This window comes from Medicago truncatula, chromosome 8, assembly GCF_003473485.1.
Source record: "Medicago truncatula cultivar Jemalong A17 chromosome 8, MtrunA17r5.0-ANR, whole genome shotgun sequence".
In the NCBI taxonomy this organism is placed as follows: Eukaryota; Viridiplantae; Streptophyta; class Magnoliopsida; order Fabales; family Fabaceae; genus Medicago; species Medicago truncatula.
This window is the reverse complement of record NC_053049.1, coordinates 29,083,063-29,104,057: the sequence shown is the minus strand read 5'-3', so window position 1 is coordinate 29,104,057 and position 20,995 is coordinate 29,083,063. Positions and strand designations below refer to the sequence as shown.

Genomic DNA, 20,995 nt, shown 5'->3' with positions numbered 1-20,995 from the left:
AGGATCACTCTCGCTAAGTCTGTTATAAGCACAATTCCCTACTACCATATGCAATATGCTAAAATTCCCAAGACAATATGTGATGAGATTGATAAAATTCAGCGGGGTTTCATTTGGGGAGACTATGATCAAGGTAGGAAAGCCCATCTTATTAGTTGGGATGTTTGTTGCCTGCCTAAAGTTGATGGCGGTCTTGGATTTTGACAAACTCATAAGATGAATGAAGCTTTTCTCATGAAGATCCTTTGGAATTTGATTAAAAATCCGGAAGACCTTTGGTGTAGAGTTCTTCGCAGCAAATATGGACGTACTAATGACCTCATTGCTAGCATTAGCGCGCAACCTTACGATTCTACTCTTTGGAAAGCCTTGGTAAATATTTGGAATGATTTTAAAGGTCATGTGGTGTGGAATATTGGGGATGGTCGTAATACTAACTTTTGGCTAGATAAGTGGGTTCCTATCAATTGATCACTTATGTCTATAGGTAACCAGGCCTACATGGATACAACTCTATCGGTTAGGGATGTTCTTAGTCCTTCTAGAGATTGGAACATTGATTTCCTCATAAACAACTTGCCAACTGACACTGTTAATCAAATTCTTGCGCTTCCGATCCCTAATGATGATGATGGTCCAGACACTATTGGGTGGGGTGGAACCAATATCCACCATTTCACAGTTCAAACTGCTTATTCTTTGCAACATCAGGATTGCCCGACTTTGGAGGGTGACTAAAAAAGTATTTGGAAGTGGCATGGGCCACATTGTATCCAAACCTTTATTTGGTTGGCTACGCACGAGTGCATTCTTACAAATTTCCAAAGGAGTAGATGGGGTGGTGGAATCTCTCCTACTTGCCCGTGTTGTGGAAATGAAGATGAAACTATTCTTCATGTGCTTCGCGGTTGCATCTATGCTACTCAGGTATGGCTTTACATCGTTCCATATGATTTTATAACTAATTTCTTTTCTTTCGATTGCATGGATTGGTTCTTCAATAACCTCAACAAGAAAGACATTGGGACGAACACTTTAAGTTGGAAGACAACTTTCATGACGACATGTTGGTACTTGTGAAAGTGGAGGAATAAAACTATTTTTGAAGCTGATTTTATTAGGCCGAACAACCCAAATTCTTTAATTTGGAGATTTGTCCAAAATATTGAAGATTGTAACCTGGAGCATGTTCATATTGGTCCAAAGTTGAAGGAAATCATCTATATAGGTTGGAAGCGGCCTCGAGAAGGTTGGATCAAGCTTAATAGTGATGGTGCTTGCAAGGATATGAGGGTTATTGCTTCATGTGGCGGCCTTTTTCGTGATTCAGACGGTAGATGGATCAAAGGCTACACTAAGAAGATTGGAGCTTGTGATGCCTTACATGCTGAGATTTGGGTGCTATATTTGGGTTTGTACATGGCTTGGAGGGAACATTACTCTCATCTTATAGTGGAAAGTGATTCAAAGATTTTGATCGACATGATTTCTGATAATTTCAAGTTCAATGGGAATATTCCTGTTAGTTTACCGGATCTGGAAGCTGCTGAAGATGAGTTGGAATGTTCAACTCAACCATACTTGGCGTGAAGGAAATATGAGTACTGATTGGCTCACTAATTTAAGCATTTCTACAGATCATTTTAATTTTCTAGTGTTGGAGTCTCCTCCTTGTGATGTCAAAAGAATCATTTTTGATGATTTATCCGAAGCTTGCATGCCTAGAAATGTTCGATTAGCTTCTTAATTTTATTTTTTTTGGGTTTTGCCCTCTCTTGTACCAAAAAGAAAATAAAATTGCACACTTTTATATACATAAATATATTCTGAATATTTACAAACAAAATGAACTCAATTTTTGACTCTATCTCTAAACAAACCCTCTTAAATCTTAATCCAACTCATCGAAATTTTATTTTATGAAAAGAAGATTACAAACAACATAAATCGAGTGCGGCATAATAAGCTAAATTCCCACAACAAAGTGAACCAAAATTTGATTATGTGAACTATCAACATTTATTGTTCGACACATTTTGAACAAAATTATAGGAGGGAAATATGACATAGAGTATATTGTCCTAAAAATAAAATTATTCGCTCCTGTCACGGGGATCTGAGCGGTTGCATCATAGTCCAAGTCATCAAATCGTGCGGTTCATGATTTTTTATGTTTGGACCCACGCGTAAAATTTGGTTCCCCACGTGTGGAATCACATGTTATTGTTGCTTAGTTCTAGTGTGTACTCCATCCTGTCCAGATATATGACCTTTGCTAGATACACCCACCATCATATTCTTTCATTCAAATTCTAAATATATTATTAAGAAATAAAAACAGAAGATGAATTAAGTAAGATCCTAGATTCATAGATGAACTCAAAATCTTGAGACCATGCTTCACTCAATCAAATCTCTAAAGCCTTCATCATTGCATGCGCACACATTATTTTATACTTACATAGTACTATATAATATATGAGATGTAATATGTACCAATTATTTCTTTATTCTGAGTCAGAATTAAAGACTTTTTTATTCATTTAATCAAGGGAAAATAAGTTTTTATCCTTACAAATATGTCAAGTTTTAGTCATTCAAAAGTTTTTTATCTCCACTTTTGATTCATTTTTAAAAATAAACATTTAAAGAATTAATATTTTTTTTAATAAAATTTTGCAGAAAAATTTATAATATTATAAGAATCTCTCAAAAGAAAAATTAGAAGTTTTTAACAAAACATGAATTAAATATGAATTTTTCTATTTTTGGAGATTAAAAATTCATATTTAGTTAAAAAATTCTCATTTTTTTAAGTGATTAATATTATACACAATTATGCACAATTTCATTAATTTTTTTTTTACAAAAGTTGACTTAAAAATAGGACCAAAAGCAGTGATTGAAAATTTTATAGAGACTAAAATGAAAAGTTAGTGTATTTACAGGGACCAAAAACATATTAAACACTTTAATCAATCATGTGAGTCGATGATAGACAATTTATCAAGTGTATCAAATCGTTACCAACTAATAAAGTGATAAGTAGAGTATTGTATCCATATGAATTGTCGTTTCAATTAAGCAATTCACGTTACTTAATTAAAGCAAAGAATAAAATAAATAATACTATAAAATAAAGTAAATGGGAGGAGTTTGTACAATTTGATATGTTTGCTAGAGTAACTTGTTTTTAATTGTAGAATGTTAGGGATGCTTAGGATTCTTCAAAGCCCCTTTATTGAAAACATATCAAATGATGAGTTCGTGAGGTTCTATTCAAGGATTGGTTAAATGACTCATTTAAATGATGAGTTCGTGAGGTTCTATCCCTTCCAACAATTGAGTCGCACGAGATTCACACGTGATTTAAGGCGATATACAGTTGTAGGATTATCAATCCTAGAGTGGTTTTGTACGCATTCCTAGCTTGTAGCGTGGGGTCTTACTCTCTTAAAAGTAATTGAAGCATATACTTAAATTAGAGTTCCTAAATTTATCTTAAATGTTCTATCATTTATGAATCTTAGAAGTACATCGGCATATTAAAATTACTTTGCAACGTTCAGATTAGGATTTCGGTCTTATTCTAAGTTCATTCACCGTTTTCTTAGATATAACAATTTCCCTAATTTGAGTGGGTTATCCACCGTTATCTTAGATACTTCCTAATTCGAGTAAGTATTCACCGCTATCTTAGGCAAGTCACCTCCTTAATTCGAGTGATTATTTACCGTTATCTCAAATATGTCCTAATTTGGGTGAAAGTATTAAAACATTTGCATAATAAAATTAAACAGGACACATAAAAGAACTAGATAAAAAAAAGACTTTAATTAAATAGATCCAACAAATAAAATAAGGTTCATCTTAAGACTCTACTCAAATAAGGATTAGTTACTTGTGGTAACTAAAGTCAAATTAAAAATGAAATAAAACATACCCTAGAGACTAGAGTGAGGAGAGAGACTCCTCCCTTCAAGCTCCTAGTGCGTGCCTTCCTCTTGAACACTTCGTTCTGAATGAATAATTGTGAATGAGAGGAGTTGTATTTATATGCTTGTTTTCCACTAAATTTGGGCTGAAAACTGTGTTATTCCATCGAAAAGTAGCAAAAAGCAGTTATTCTCCGAAATAGCACACATGGGGCACGCAGATTACACTTGGGGGCGCATATGAGCATTTTTGCGCATTAGGGGACGCCAATGAGTGTAGTTTTGTGCACCCAGGGCTTCCACACATAATCACCTGTTTCTTTGTCTTTTTTGGTGTTTTCTTCCATATAACTTGTCTTAGGACTTATGAAACATAATTCTTCCTTCTTGTAATGTCTTCAAAGATCTCTTGAATCTTCACTCATTGTCTTCTCAAATTCTCATAAGATGTTTTGGTTTGCCGATTTTCTTGATTTTGCTTTGAATTACATCAAAAACATCCTAGAACTGTTTAGTTTCTGGAAAAATATAATTACTTGACTAGAAATGAAAAAATTACAAAATTTCCCAAATACCATAGGCAATTATTCTAAAATTCCTCTAATTTAGATGAAAACTAAATAAAAATGACTGAAAATATACTTAAAATAATGTAAGATGAGTTGTCATTAGTTGACTATTTCTCCAACTTGCATAAGATTAAGGTCTCTTTACACGACTCACTATTATGTTTTTCATACATATAGAATTGATTGTTTGATTGAATGTTTATATCATATTAATCAAATTTTACATAAATTTAAAATCATTTGATATACTCCATAGTGAGATACATCATGATTTACGTCATTTAATAAAAATGTTTAATTAATATGTTAAGTTTGACACAATTCAATAACTTACTAAATGAATTTATATTTATGAAAAAATTATATATATGTATGTATTATTTTCACTATACCTTCAAAATTGTTTTGATACTATTTACCCTCTATATAATCAAGTAGAAGAATTGAAATGTTTCTCTTAGATTTGCAATTAAGTTTGAGGTTGCTTTTAGAATTAGCAACAATCTAAGTTAGGGGCGGATACAAGAGAACCAAGAGACATCATCAAAATAAGACTCTCAAAAAGAAAAAAAAATGAGAAAAATGAAGGAGAAAGGGACCAAAAATTTCAAATATTGGTCCCTTCACAAAAAATTAATGATCTCTTTGTACCCATTGTGAATTTATTTAGGCACAAGTGTTTGGTAGTTGCGGAAATGCTGAATAGATAAAAAACAGTAGTAGAAACGTAACTCTAATTTAACATTATGTTTCCAAATTATCCAGCCCTTGCCTAAGCCAAGTTAACTTGTGGAAGCCCTCTAAAAGTGTGTGTATATTGTATGTACTTTGATTCTTGTTTAGAATGCTCTCAAATTGTATGGTCAAGTGGCATGTGCATGTCGACAAGAGAGAATACAAGACTCAATGTTTAAGAAGTAGGTTTAGTTAGAAAAAGATTGTGCTTTAGCTATTATCTCCGTGATACTTTCTTTGGACTTATTGACTTGAAGTGTGGTGAACCATGCTGTTATGAGCAGAAAAATGCAAAATGAATTTTTTTTACTCCTGCTTAATTTTAATTTATCTCCTTCATTTACTCTTGCATTGGCTAGCCACTCAAATAAAAGTAACTAATAATAGAAACACTTTGGATGTATATGCAATTTCGATGTCTCATATATTTAGAGATCGGAATGATTATTTACATATGTGTGCTATTGGCTAGCCAGCTTTAGATGCACCGATGCACAAAGACAAAGAGCAAACCATGCTTAATTACTTAGGTTGAGCCACCTAGGTATATACAAAGCGGTCCCCTATTTGAAGTGAAATCTAGCAAAGTTTCAGGGTTTTCAAAGGCTCATTGAACCCACTCCATGTGATGGTTGACGATGACGTTTGTCCATGTAATTAAGCTACGTGATATTTCAACTTGGAATAATTTGTAAAAGAAAAATTGATTTGGAATAGTCAATTGTGTTATTGATAAATAGTTGATTAATATTCTACAAGAATTTGAAATTCAGTCTTATGAATGCAGCAACATTAAATCCTCTTGAAGTTAATGGTAGTGCTATTCCTAGCAAAGCATAATTTCACAAACTTATCCTGAATCCACTGCCACCTTTGGATCTTATCTAGCACAAAGCATGGATGATGGGATAAAAGAATGATGTCATGCTACAGTTACACGCCAAAAAACTACAAAAAATTCGTGATGTTTTTGCTAATATTTTTTCGCTAGAAGCAGCATTACCCTTTTAGGTGATTTAGATCTTTCCCCTTTTTAGTTGTATTTTTGCCTCTTTGGTACATTTTCACTATAATTTATCTTGAAATTAACTTTAGGGTGTAATGCTGCTTTTAGCCAAAAAAATATTAGCAAAAACATCACGACTTCCTTGTAGTTCGCGTGTGACTGTGGTATGACATCATCCTTTTATCCTACCATCCATGCTTTGTGCTAGATAAGATCCAACGGTGGCATTGAATTTGGGATAAGTTCGTGAAATTATGGTTCGCTTGGAATAGCATTGCCCATAGTAAAAATATCTTAGAATATATAGTCAAACTCTTAAAAGTGTAAAAAAAAATACAATAAAAGTGTCTAATATGTTATTTTCAATATAATTTTTTTTCTTCTATTTAGAGCACTAATTAGCAAGATCCGTTAAATTAATGGAGTATTTTAGAACAAGTATAAGTCAACTCAAAAGTTGCTATACATGAGTTATAAAAGATGAAAATAAATAAAGAAATAAATAAAGCCGTTAAGACAAAGATGAAATCCATTGCATATAGATAGATATAGATTGAGCAAATAATCATTCTTTGAATCAAAGAAACATGGAGGTCTTTGCTCCTACTAGCTAGCTAGAGATCATGCTAGCTATAGCTACGTTGTAGTACACTGTCATATTTGCTCGTGGGCTTGAATAAATGCACATTGCACAGCAACTTAACTTGGGTAAACTTGAGTTGCAAAGAGCTTGAAACGTGGCTTGTCGCACATCACTTAGTGAATGCATAGTAGTAAGTAAATTCTTACACTGTGTGATATCTATCCACTTAAACAAAACTTGAATAGTTGCATGTACAAAATCATTGAGAACTTCACATAGATTGCTTTGTCTGTGCATGATTAGGTTCAACTCGAACTGCGTGCAACAAACAATATCAATACGATTTTTTATAAAACACTATAACGTAATTTGATTCATGTAGCATCCTCACCTAATAAGATAAAGATTGATTATTGTTGTCGTTTATTATAAGTTATTTCAGATTGTATAGTTTTTATTAATTGTTGTCGTATATTTATTTGTTGTGAAGTGTGAACCTGTCTGCAACGTGAAAAAAATGATATTCAAGATAAATAAGTGATAGACATGTCCATAAATATAAGTACATAGTACAAAGCTTAGTAGCAAAATACCATGCAAACAATAGTAAACAGACATGTCCATAAATACATGCAAGACATCAATTACTACGTACTTGTTATACAAAGAAAGCTTGGTGGTACAAAATGTTTGTGAGTGAAGTGAATGTCTTAAATGGTGAAGCTTTTTAAAGATGAGAGGTGGAGTGTGGCTAGATTTGGCAGCGTGTTAACCGGAAGTATGGCCTATAGCTCATGGTGTGTGGTCCATTTGGTGCATGTTGAGTCAGTTTTCATAACAGGGCTTTCAAGTGTCTTGCGGTTTTCTAGGCATTGTCTCCCTCGTGGCAATCAAATTATTAATCTCTTTCTGTGATGAAATGCTTGTGCAAATTCACCACATATCATAGAAAAGTAGAAGAGGGGAAAAATATGATATGATATGATATGATTGTGTTACATTATTATGCATGTATATTCATGGATGGATACTGGTTATCTTATTTTTGGACCATGATAACAGTTATCTTATATAGTATATATTGATCGATTATCTAGCTAGCTAGGTGCATCTATTTCTATATATATTTGGATGATGATTTGACAGAGGGCCATATGCATTGAGTTGGTTTGCAACAAGCAGTCCGTTGTATCAATGGTTGTTTGATCAAAATTAAACGGTTTAAATTTTAAATTTGTATTTAGATTTTAAAACAAATTAAAATTTATATTGATATTTAGATTGTTTAATGTTGATCGAACAATTATTAATATGATTTATTGTATTTGTGATTCCACGCACTTTAAATTTCTTATATATATAGGTTGAATCATTTGTTTGGTTCAAATCCGGATAATGGAGAAAAAACTATTTCGAAAAAAGGTCGAATCATTTGGTTGCATTTTACAATAGATGCAGGATACAATCCATGTGCCATGTGGTTGCTAAGGTTATTGATAATGACTATTCATGAGCTACCAAATTAGTTAAACTCTCCACTGAGCTGGAAACTTGAACTGATTTATTGTGAGATGGATATATTTGTTTGATATGCATAGATTAAACTATAAAAATACCTGATGGGTCATGCAGCTGAAAGAGAAAGGAACAATTATAACCTATGAAACACGAACACGGACACCAGACATGACACGGACACCGACAACAATTTGAAAAAATGATATAACTCAGTGTAATTATAGGTGACATGTCGGTGTCAGTGTTCAACACTGGAACACACCTAATCCAAGAAGTGTACGTGTTTCATTGATTTTATCCAATTAAATTAGTGATGGAGTTATTGTTTATGTACTACTTTTGTTAAGGGTAATCCAATCCTTAACAAGGAATTATAATACAGTCGGCTAAAATCATAAATCATCTGCAAAAGTGTTGAATTTTTAGCACAAACCTAATAAATGGAGTGTTGGGTAAAATAGACTTTAGTTGTCAAAGTTTGGGAGAGTTAATGAGTTGGACTTTAGTGCCAAAAGCTTAAGGTACATAATCCAAAACCTCAAATCAATTTGAAATTCACCTCATCTTATTTGTGTATACTTAACTTGTCCTAAAACTACTCATCAATGCAGGACTTGTTATTTAAAAACAAAAACAAAAAATACCACAGTAACCTAGTTTTGTTGAACACCAAGAGCAAACTTTTACAATATTCTATACAAAAATGATAAACTGAAATTTAAGTTGTTAAAAATTACATTAACTTTTTCTTCTGTCAAAAAACAAAGAACATTATTCTGCACAGGTCAAAAAGGCCAAACAAGTGAATGTCATTGACACTATTAAAGAGATGTGACTAATTACGATGATAGATTTAAACATCAAAGTATAATATGTTCCATTTTCATCTCATGATATTTGCACTAAACAATGTGTTTGTGAGTGGTGTACGTGTTTGGTGAGAGTAAGCAAGATGTTGGCAGTGATTGAGAAGCAGGGAGCTGATAGTGTGTAATGCTGTTAGTATAGCCTAGAATTGATTCTTAGCTGGACCTTGTGGTGGGAACAGAATGCACATGCTTGCACATGTTTCTTGTTCTAAGTTTTCAAGATTTTGGTACCATTGCTTCCCTTCTCGTTTAGGCCTTTATACAGTACAGTCCAATGAGTCAGATTCAACTTGGATTCCAATAACAGAAGATTATTATAATTATAATAATAATGCCCTATATCCAAAGTAACTTGAATTTGTCACCATGTCACCTCTAACACTTGATTTGAAGCCATGTTCCTTTGCCACAATTTGACCTTTATGTGCCAAACAAATACTTGTGCCTTCTAGCCAGCCTTACATACCTTTTCTAGCATAAATACACAGCGTGAAAGGTTGTTATAATTAATAGTAGCTCCAAATTGTTAAACACTGTGTAGAGTCCAGCTCTGCTCCATTTACTATGAGTCTACTTTTCCAGAATGTTGCATAGATGTCTAAGTGTCACATAAACTTTTTAATAGACAAGATTAAAACTTTAAAGATGACTATTTTTTTAATTTAATAAAAAAACAGATTGATTGAAACACAATCCTACTCGTGAACTTGGAACCTATTTTGATCTTCCGTCTCACCACGCCATCTTGACGCTCCCTTCTGCTGCACTGTTTCGCCACTTCGTCCTGCAATGCAATCTTGCGCATCATTGACTAATTGAAACACAACCCCTGTTTTTTCACCCAACTAGCTGTGTCGTCTTGCCTCACAGCCTTCCGTTGGTCGTGCCATCCTGCTTCGCCGGTTTCCCAAATCGCTATGCTTTCCCCCTTTTTCATTTCATTTTTTCCCTTCTTCCTGCTGTGGTCTTGCTACCTTGTTAGCACTTTCTTCCTGCCATTTGCTTACTTCTAGTCACAGTAAGAATTAATTTCATTTGACATTAGCGACACATTCTTCCTGCCCTAAGCATTGTTCAGACTTCAGAGACGACTTTGCAGTGAGAACAACACTGAAACTGAGAAACGTTTTCACTCTCTTTTTACATTAGAAAAATGCTGATTTTTAAAGTTTTAATCTTGGCCGTTGAAAGTTTTTTGTGACAAGTGCAGACATTTGTGCAACAAACTGGAAAACTAGACTCATTAGTAAACGAAGCAGATCCAAACTCGCGAATAGAAGCACTAAAGTATAAAGTTTGCCAAAATCAAGATTGCACACAATGATTCTATTTAATTCCTTGTTGATCTAAACATGCACTATATATTGTTCTGTGTTGCAGTGGACACAAGGACTCATTTATACATCACAATCAAATCAAGTTGTGCATCTTGTATTTTAAAAAGAGATTAATAACTATCAATACAATCTAAAAATCTCATAACCAAGATTGATTAAAAAAACAAAATCACTTGAGTAGGCCTAGTTAATTCACTTGAAATATATGAATAATACAAGCTATTTTGAAATATATTAGTAATTAGCCATTTAGTAAATAAATATAAAATAGTATTCATGCCAAAACAGAAGTTAGAACAAAATGCAAAAAGAATGTAAGGCATTGAAGTAATATTAATAAAGCAAGATTCATATGAAACATATGTATGTCTGATCTACATCATAATGGGTATAATATGAGCAATGGAAAAGCCTATTTGTATATTAATAACTTCATAACACTCAACTTGGTAATCCTAATCATTAATTATTTAGTCTTCCAATCGGAAGAAAATTTGGCTTATAAATGACTATCTGGCAACGAAATAAATCTTCTTTAACACCAATCTCCTTGATCATTCCATTACTTAAATTCAAACAGATCACTTCACTATCTTCTTTTATAAAGAATATATCACCCTTCTTCCCGACTCCAACAGGACGATGAACACAAGGTAAAGGTCCAACAACAAAGAGTTTAATCCATGATTCTTTCACACCGAGTTCGCCTAAAACTGATATATGAAAGTAATTTTTATTTGCATGATGTGAGATTATAGCAATGGACATATTTAACACCGCTAGGTGTCTCTCCATCCATTCAAAACTCTCATCCATATCTAGGGGTATTGGCGTTGTAAGGATCACCTCACTACTCAAGTTAAATGATACCAAACATGGTCCATCGTATGCATATCCCCACCAATGGCAAACTCCGTCCATATACACCTCAGCACCAGCATTTCTTCTATTACAAGGAAGCATATCAACATTGAGTTTTCTCCAAGATTCACTTCTTAAGCTATACATCTCCCAGACTTGCCTACGCTCCAATGGCACAACTATGAGACTACCAGCAAAGGCGTTTCTCTGATGAAACTCTGCATGTCGAATCACCTTGTAATCATCTCTAACAGAATCATAACCAAATCCATGAAGAGTGACTGAAGTGGGGTCATGAAGTTGAGAATCAATGGGGCTAGGAGGAATGACCTTAAATTCCCCAATAGTTGGGTTCCAGAGCACAATTGTTCTATGATATCGATGGAGACAAAGAGTACCATTAATACCAGATCCCAAAATATCCATATCAATGTCATCCGCTTGAAATGGAGGTGGCCAATTTAATATCACCTTATTCTCAAAGTTTTCACCAGAGAGCAAATACAATGCGCAATGATAGTAGTGACCAGGCACGGTCTGCTTTAGGAGCAGACATGTATCATCGTAAAAAGAGTGATCTTTCAATATGAAATTGTTACAGAACATACTGATGAAATTAGGGTTTTCAAACAAATGAACCCATGATTTGCGTACACAGGTAAATCGCTTAAGAGCCTTTAGAGAAAGTTTGGACAGAATGAAGAAAGCAACATCATCAGGTATATGATTACTAACCTTATCATCTGAAGAAGCCATAGATTTCTCTTACTCCTCAATGGTGATTAGATGAGATTACTCTTGTTGTAGGTGAATGCCATACAAACTACAAAGGGTTTTATAAACAAAAAAAAGATGAATAAAGTATAACTATTAAAATTATGAAATTTATATTAGTCAACGCAGCAATTTTTTAATTATATTTTACTTTTCACTTTTGGTATGTTTTGAAATTTTAACTTTTAAATGCGACATATTTCAAAACTTAATCGATAAGGAATCGTGAATATTCAGAATTTATATATTTGAGTCATTGTATCTTTCTTTTTAACTTTTTAAATGCGACATATTTCAAAACTTAATCGATAAGGAATCGTGAATATTCAGAATTTATATATTTGAGTCATTGTATCTTTCTTTTTAACTTTTTAAATGCGACATATTTCAAAACTTAATCGATAAGGAATCGTGAATATTCAGAATTTATATATTTGAGTCATTGTATCTTTCTAAGTGTTTGTTTTATTCTTAATTCATTGTATCTTTCTAAGTGTTTGCTTATTATTAACTAGCGGAAGGACGGGCACTGACATGCCCGTATATCTTATTTTTTCTATTCTACTTTGCTTTATATGCATTTGATTTTTTTTAATAATATCTATTTTAATTTTATTCGTTCATTTCAGTTTTCTATGTTATCTAATACTCCATCTAAATGTCAATTTCAATATTCATGTTCTATGCATATTTTGCTTTCATGAAAATCTCAGCAAAAGAATTGTGTTTATTTTCGCATTGACTGGAATTTTATCTCAAACAAAAGTAACCTTAGAGAATATGAACAAAAGCATTTAGGAATGGTTTCTTTCTAATTGGAAATTATTACTCTAGTTTAGTGATACTAGACATTTATTACTTCACACCATTTCAAAGGAGATTATAAACATCATGACATACCTCATTTTGAACCTGCTGGCAAAACTTCCTCAATCGTATATGGTCATCACAAAGTAATCATCAGTATGCAGTTGAAAGAACAAACCTTAGAACGAGTAATTTTTTCTTTAGAAAAGACGCACAAAAACCATTGCTTTGACCGCATTCTAAAACTACGGTGCGCACCATCCTCGAAATCTTCCAATCAAACCCAACAAACAGTACACTTTAATCATAAGAAATTTTGATAATCATAACCATCTAAAAAATCCAAACATTGCAGTAATGAAGTTTGACCGACAAAATTATCAAACAACATAATCCCCTCCTTTAATTGTAGTAACAGTTCGTATATCTCCTTGCTCTGAGGGTGAGAGTGATCTTCAGCATTGAACGCATGCACTTTATTTTTGACTTCTATCCAACTCCAACCAGGAACCTTTTTCACGCCCCTTTCTCGCATCAGCCTAGTGACACTGGCCTTTTCATCCCACATCTTCAAACGCCCATACAGGTCAGAGAGTAGAACATAAGTACTATGATCCTCAGGCTCCAACACTAGCAACATTTTAGCCACATGACTAGCTAATTCAATATTACCACAACTTCTACAGGCACCTAATAAAGTCCTCAACACCATTGCATCTGGTTCAAAAGGCATTGTTTCAACCAAAGCTTTTCCCTCTTCTAGATACCCAGCCCGGCCATAGAGATCAACTGCACAAGCATAGTGCTCCATTCGTAGCGGAATACCAAAATCAGACTCCATAGACTGTATAATTTTGCGGCCTTCTTCTACAAGCCCATTATGACTACAAGCAGTGAGGACTGCAACAAAGGTTATATGATCAGGTTTCACCTTTTTCTCTCTCATTAAGTAAAAGAGTTCGAGTGCGATGTTTCCTTGTCCGTGTTGGGCATACCCAAAAATGATTGAGTTCCAAATAATTGCATTGTCATTGGAAGTTGTTTCAAAACATTTCTTAGCATCTTCTATGACACCACATTTAGAATACATGAAAATCAACGAACTCCCAACATATTTATTGGTATCAAATCCTACTTTAAGTGACAAAACATGAACTTGTTGACCTAGCTGTAGCGTTGCTAAATCTGAACAACATCTGATGACAGCTGAAAAAGTATAGTCATCGATTTCTACAAAAAGAGATCTTACCTGCACAAACAACCTCAAGGCATCCTCACTCCTACCAACCTGCACATACCCTGCCAAAACTGAGTTCCAAGTACAACAATCTTTAACATCCATGGAAAAGAAGATTCTCAATGCATCTTCCATGCACCTATTATCAAATCCAAGATACATGGCAATCAAAGCATTAGAAACAGGCACAGAAACCTCAGCCCCTCTTTTGATCACCAATCCATGTAAAGATTCTCCACGGCTTTTATGCTCTTTTATAGAACAACCACTTATAACCCCAGTATAACTATAATCATCAGGCTCAAACCCAAAACTCTGCATCTCAATGAAAACATCGAACGCAAGATTTTCTTTCTTGTGAAGCAAGTAAGCCGCAAGCATGGAATTCCACGTAACCAGATCACGACACGTCACAGTCACAGCACCAACGAACACTCTCTCAGCATCTTGTAGAGAACAACACTCTGAGTACGCCGTGATAATGGCATTACAGACAATATTAAAAGCCTCCAGCCCATGTTTCACAATTTTACAATGCAGCTGCATTACCAAACTATAAAACCTAACACCGTCCAACAATGTCAAAAGCGGAGAAACCGTGCCATCGTCAATCCCAACACCCTCCAACTCCTGACATCTCATCAACCAGAATGCCATATCAAGATCACCAACTCGCGAATAACCAGCAATCAATGTGTTCCACGACACATAATTGCATTCCGGCATGTACCGGAACACAACCAACGCATCATCAACTCTACCACACTTGGCATACATATCAAGCAGTGCACTCCCCGAAAAGACATTCTCATTTAACCTCATCTTAATCATAACAGAATGTAGTTGTTGCCCGAGCTCAAGTCTCTGAGCTCGAGCAACACCTTTGAGAGTACTACCAAATGTGTGATTGTCAAATGCATGTCCGGAGACTCTCATGGCATTGAGGAGTTGCCATGTGGAATCCAGGTCTGCGGTGTTTACGTAACCTGAAATGACGGCATTCCATGAGACGGTGTCTCGTTGAGGCATTTTGTCGAACAGTTGGAGGGCGAGGGGAAGTTGTGCACATTTTGAGTAGGCTGTAATGAGGTTGTTGGATGTGTAGAGGTCTGATATGGAACCTGATTTGATTGCTAAACAATGGGTTGCTTGGAGATAGGGTAATGTAATGTGTGAAGTTCGAATAAGGGAGTGCAACTTCTGCATTCATTCAAAGTGAAGTGATGATGCAAAAGATTTTATTGAACAAAGGAGAATTTGAGATAAACACCGGAGATGAATGCTGCTTGCTTGCTTATTAGTTGGGTTATTTGTCTCGTTCTAAATAAAAGTGTTGTTTAAAATATGTGTGATTATTACTAGATTACCCTTAATTAAATGAAAAAAAGAATAATCAATGCATTTAGATAGGAATAAAACTTTTTAACTATTTCTATAAAAGGGACGGAGGGAGTAATATTTTAGGTACACACTTAATAAGAGTCGTGAGTTTAAGTCTCAAGAATATTCTTGATCCTCTTTTAAAAACTGAAAATACTACCAAATACGCTTATGACACTTGTTAAAAAGTTTAACATGAAAACTTCATCTTGAACTCTTTAAGGCACCTGTTAGTATAACCCTTTAAAAAATTATATTATGTTAAGATATTTTAGAAACAAGTATACGTGATACATTAGCTACATTAATAACTTTTTTGTGGTATTAACTTTTGAGTGTGAACCTTTTTAAATTCTCAGATTCCATTATCTTCACTATCAATTTAGGTAAATTAATCTAACTTTTTCAAAACAAAAACAAAAAAACTAAATCGCTAACTTTCCTTAACAAGATTGAAAATTATAATATATTCTTGTATTTAGGGACGAAGGGAGTAGTCAATTTAGTACTTGAATTTAATTTTTTTTTTTTATGAACTTAGGGTGTGTTTGTTTCAAGTTTACCAAATTTATTGCTAGAAATAACATTCCTTGAAACATAAAGATGGGAATTTTATTCCAAGGAATTTAGGAAAAATATGTTTGGTTAGCTTTATAATATTCCTTGGAACCATAAAAATAGGGATTATAATAGCTAAACTATTTATGAATTTATTCTCATCTCCATGGGAACTTTATTCCCACCCTTTTCCTTGGGAAATTTTTTCTATTCCCAAGAACATTTTATACCAGGAATAAAATTTAGTAAACTTGTAACAAACATAGGCATATACATTCCTATCATTTTATTCCCGGGAATCAACAATTATAATTTGAAACAAACACATCCTTAATCTATTAAATTAGCATTAGTAATGTGTTTGCAATTTTGATATCATTTAGAGACAATTGTGATAACGCCCCACACACTTGAGAACCAAAATAATTGTTTGCTCGTAATAAAATCTTTTTAAACTGATTCTCATGAACTTGATCAATAAAAACATTACATAACTCATGCAAATACCAGAATTTAAACTCCAAACACCTCACTTATTCACTTAAGGTAAATCTCTAGCCATTAAGTTAACTAATAAAATAAATATTTAAAGTACACTATTCTTGTCCTTATTATATTGAATTTAACTTGAAATTACAAAAGAGTGGAAATTAGAGAACGAAATTGAGTTGTTTCATTCTCTATTTGCGTGTGGCTTTGGTGTGTGTGGCGTACTACGGTGATTATTGTAACAGGAAATGAAACACTCAAAATTCTCAAAACAAACCGAAACAAGCAATGAGAGCATAATCAAAGAGTAATTAACGTCGTTCAGGTACATCCTCTCACTTCAATTCTCATCCAATTTATTTTTTCTTTTTACCACAAATTCAAATTACATGGTTCCATTTCGTTTTCATAAATAGGTATTGGAAGCGTATTTAGGACTCAACTCATCTTCCACTGATTGCAAATAAGTTACGCTTGTTTTGTTTTCTCCGTCGTTCATTCAAACTCAATAATCAAACCAAAGGTATGTTTCTGTCTTATTTGCTTTATATATATATATATATATATATATATTAGTGATTCCAAATTGTATTACCATTAGGGAAAGAGAAGCAAGGGTAAAATGTCATGAAATTTAATAATGGCCTAATCACTAGTTCATACAATATTTGCACCATTATCTTAATTTTATCAAACTCAATCAAAAAGTGTTTGTCCAAATTCATTGCTCTAAAAACTAGAGCTCATTGATTCAAAACAAAATTGACCGATTACTTGATTTATAATATTGTTGATCAAATATTTGTATGTAAAATTAGGCTTGAAATTCAAAAACAAGAAGAAGAAAATGTGTATAAGTAATCATGTTTGATGTCATAAGCACTTTTGGACCTACCATCTTAATGTTAAATTGTTTATAAACACTTTTTAACGAAGTTGGCTGAAAAGATGGATGACAGTGTAAATATTCTATGACTTAAAGACCAATTGGTAACAATTTCTTTTTAAAGGACTAATCTGTTATAAACATATAACTTAAAGGACCGCATAAGGTATTTAGCCTTAAATATTCCTTCATTTAGTGTTCGGTCAAAGAAGGGAAAATATTTTAATTAGATGTTTTGTTTGGTTAATAGAAGGAAGGGAAGTTGAAGAGAAATGTCAATCATGTTGTTTGGTTCAGAAGACAAGGAGAGATATTTTTGAATTAATTTATTACGGTATGATGTGTTTTTTTATTGCTTGGAAAGAAAGGGTATTATGGTTCTGAAAATGAATAATTGGATTCTTCTGGATGTGGTTAGGTTGGTGTTTTAGCTGAAGATGTCTCTGCGGATAAAAGCTGTAGTGGATAAATTCGTTGAGGAGTTGAAGGAAGCATTGGATGCTGATATTCAGGATAGGATCATGAAGGACAGAGAGATGCAAAGTTACATCCAAGAACGTGAGCGTGAGGTTGCTGAGCGTGAAGCTGCTTGGAAGGCTGATCTTTCTCGTCGTGAGGTACCTACCTGGTTCATTCAAATTCTTAATTTCTTTTTCTTTTGAAAGAGAGTTCTCATTCATTCAATGAAGTTTTTCTTTCTTTTCAATTCAATTTCTCTGGTTCCCAAAATTTCCACTTATAATTTTATCTTCGATGTCAGACTATGTGAAAAAGTTAAACTCAAATTATCCTTTGTACCTGTTTATATAAGTATCCTTTGCAAGGTTATAGGACAATTTGTAATCATTAATTAAAAATACTTAAGTTTATAAAATACAGTATAATAGTGTGTGATTGGTCAGATAATTATACTGGTTTTCTTATTTTCAAATGTAGAACTCTAATTAAGTGATTACATTCCTATAGTGACTAAAATCAGTGGGTAGTTCCGAAATCATAAATAATAACAGAAATGGGAATGGCACTGTGTTCTGTTTTTGATGCTTTTCTGTAGATTCTTGAATTACTGTTTACTTTGTCATGTTTATAGTGTAAATGTGCAATTTTCTAAGACTTAATAGCGTCATAGTATATTTGGGAGTAACAGTGTATTTCGTATCTCCTCTTTAATTTTTGTTATCAGCCTGTGACATCCTTTGATCTATGGATAACTTTAAAATGGTTCAGTCAAAGGATAAAGCGATATGGAATGCCAATTTCATGTGACTTTTGATGAGAATCCTATGATGTGCTATTAGCAGTAACTGATATTTCATGTTGAAGGTGTGTTTGACTGACCGACACTCATGGCGCGTGTCAAACACTCCATTCCAGTTTCTAAATGTATTTTTTTTCTCTTTTGCCTCTAACGCATTGAGGACATGACTCCAACACCTGCCAACACTTCCATTCTGGTTAGACTTTTCTGTGTCACGACTGGTACCAGAAGTTTCATTTTTTTGTAACGATGCTGATCAAACTTGAGGGTAAAAGGTCTTAAATTGATATTCCTTTTTAGCTTTTTGGTAGTAAATAAATGGATTGAAGGTAGAACACACAGTTCAATGGTCATTTTTTAAATCTTTTGGTAAAAAAACAAAGTGTTCAAATTTTATAATGGCGTCTGTTAATATTTTTTTAGCAATATCATTATCACAGGGGAAATATAATGCTTCAAGTTCTTTGATATGGAGACGAATATATATATTCTGATTTTAAACATTTCTGTTGTCCATATTTTGGGCATGATTGTTTGTGTGTGTGGTGTCCTATAATTTGGATATTACCGTCCATGTTCGAGTCTCTATCTATGCTTCACAGATATTGTGATATATGGCTTATATTTAGTCTAGATGTTGCACAATTTTTAATTTCTGAATTGTGAGCTTCCATTTACTTTGTGAGTATCTCGAATCTTACCATGCTGGCCCTCCTTGACTGAGAAATGGTCGTATACTAGATCAATGCTGAATTTCTCTTTAGGTAGATATTTAAGACCAACAGATTAATATGAGGTTAACAGTACTGCTGATTTTGGTATTGATGCAGTTTCAATGACCTGCTTCTGAAGTTGAAGAGAAAGGAATTAACTTTTTTGATCACCAGGCATTTTAGGGAGAAATGATTATATAACTATCACAGTTTAGAAAAAAGTAGCCTTGTAGTCCACATAGTTGGATTAAATCTAGATATAAACAAAATGATGATAAAGCACATCATAGGTGGCTCAACATAAATTTAGATATAAAATAAACAAAATGCCTTTGAAATTTGAAGTTAGAGATAACGAGTATAACTGAAACAGCTGCTTCGTGATTGCAAGAAACAGAATAAACAAGTAATTATAGAAAATGAAAGCAAAAGTTACATCGTGACATGGCCAGCCTTTGAATCTGAATTATGCCCTGCATATGAGATCTTTAATTAGAAATTCCTTCACCCTTCGTATACTCCTCTGAGATTTTGGGAATTGGATTCCCTGCTGTTACAGCAGGGTGCTGTAATCAGTGACAGCCATTCGATCACAGTTGGATGACAGAGATTGTTTTAACTAAAAATACAGTTTTCAATCTCACCCGTTCGATCTGAGATGAACGGCTGAGATCAAAAACTGCGTGAAATTGCGTGCTGTTTTTACAGCAGCAAAACCTGGTCCGAGATTTTGTTGCAGTTGTGTTTGTTTTCGTGCATTCAATTTATAAGATGCCACCAGATGCAGTTTTCAGCAGAATTGTTTTTCTCTTTAGATTGGAGTTATATTTTGCAGGCATAAATTCATAGTACTTTCGATGTTTTGCTTAGTAACTAGCTTCTCACACGTTCCCTTCTTTTACATTATGTAATGATTGTGTTATATTACTAGTGAATGGGAACCACTTCTTTTACATTATGTAATGATTTGTGTTATATTACTAGTGAAGTACAATTATTATTGCATCTTAAGAAAAATACTGTCTTCGTCCTCATTGTTTTTCAATTTTGCAGGCAGAGATTGTTCGACAAGAAGCAAGGTTGAAGATGGAGAGAGATAATCTTGAGAAAGAGAAAAGTGTCTTAATGGGGACTGCATCAAATCAAGATAACCAAGATGGAGCTCTTGAAATTACAGTTAGTGGTGAAAAATACCGTTGCCTCAGATTTCAAAAGAAAAAGTAAGACTTTGCCGGGATGACAAAATGGAAAAGTACTTTCTTCACTCCTCCCTTCCCCAAAAGAGGAATGTTCCTGCCGAGGAATCGCTTTGAAATGCCTAACTCAACTAATGTACCTCTAGGAACATGAATCGAAATTTAATTGTTTAGTTTTGGTTTATTATTCATGTCAGATTTGACAAAAGTGTTAATACTTTCTCAGTTAAATTCTTCTACGATTTTTTCTGTGACGATGTTAGTGACTTTGTTTAGCTAAACAT

At 33.6% G+C, this 20,995-nt stretch overlaps 3 protein-coding genes across 7 annotated transcripts; 1 reads left to right on the top strand and 2 right to left on the bottom strand.

Moving 5' to 3' along the window:
* Window positions 1-9,077: 9,077 nt before the first annotated feature.
* LOC11446484 (putative pentatricopeptide repeat-containing protein At3g25970) lies at window positions 9,078-15,586 on the bottom strand. 3 transcript variants are annotated; one of them, XM_039829676.1, is made up of 3 exons: window positions 13,088-15,586; window positions 12,149-12,236; window positions 9,078-9,686 (listed from the first exon to the last, which is right to left on the bottom strand). In XM_039829676.1, exon 1 carries the CDS (start codon window positions 15,435-15,437, stop codon window positions 13,299-13,301), a length of 2,139 nt encoding a protein of 712 aa, XP_039685610.1. In that variant the 5' UTR covers window positions 15,438-15,586; the 3' UTR covers window positions 9,078-9,686; window positions 12,149-12,236; window positions 13,088-13,298. The 3 variants fall into 3 exon arrangements, with proteins under 3 accessions (XP_039685610.1, XP_024628089.2, XP_039685609.1); XM_024772321.2 differs by having other exon boundaries at window positions 9,078-9,681; XM_039829675.1 differs by lacking the exon at window positions 9,078-9,686 and having other exon boundaries at window positions 10,868-12,236.
* Window positions 11,015-12,169, bottom strand: LOC11446483 (putative F-box protein At3g16210). Its single transcript, XM_003628637.2, has one exon. The coding sequence runs from the start codon at window positions 12,167-12,169 to the stop codon at window positions 11,015-11,017; it is 1,155 nt and encodes a 384-aa protein (XP_003628685.1).
* Window positions 15,587-16,816: 1,230 nt separating the features above from the next.
* On the top strand, window positions 16,817-20,986 carry LOC11444249 (uncharacterized). Of its 3 annotated transcripts, XM_024771771.2 has the most exons (5): window positions 16,817-16,983; window positions 17,075-17,181; window positions 17,795-17,878; window positions 17,963-18,161; window positions 20,569-20,986. In XM_024771771.2, exons 4-5 carry the CDS (start codon window positions 17,982-17,984, stop codon window positions 20,737-20,739), a joined length of 351 nt encoding a protein of 116 aa, XP_024627539.1. In that variant the 5' UTR covers window positions 16,817-16,983; window positions 17,075-17,181; window positions 17,795-17,878; window positions 17,963-17,981; the 3' UTR covers window positions 20,740-20,986. The 3 variants fall into 3 exon arrangements, with proteins under 3 accessions (XP_024627539.1, XP_003628687.1, XP_024627540.1); XM_003628639.4 differs by lacking the exon at window positions 17,795-17,878; XM_024771772.2 differs by lacking the exon at window positions 17,795-17,878 and having other exon boundaries at window positions 16,818-16,983; window positions 17,976-18,161.
* The last annotated feature ends 9 nt before the right edge of the window (window positions 20,987-20,995 follow it).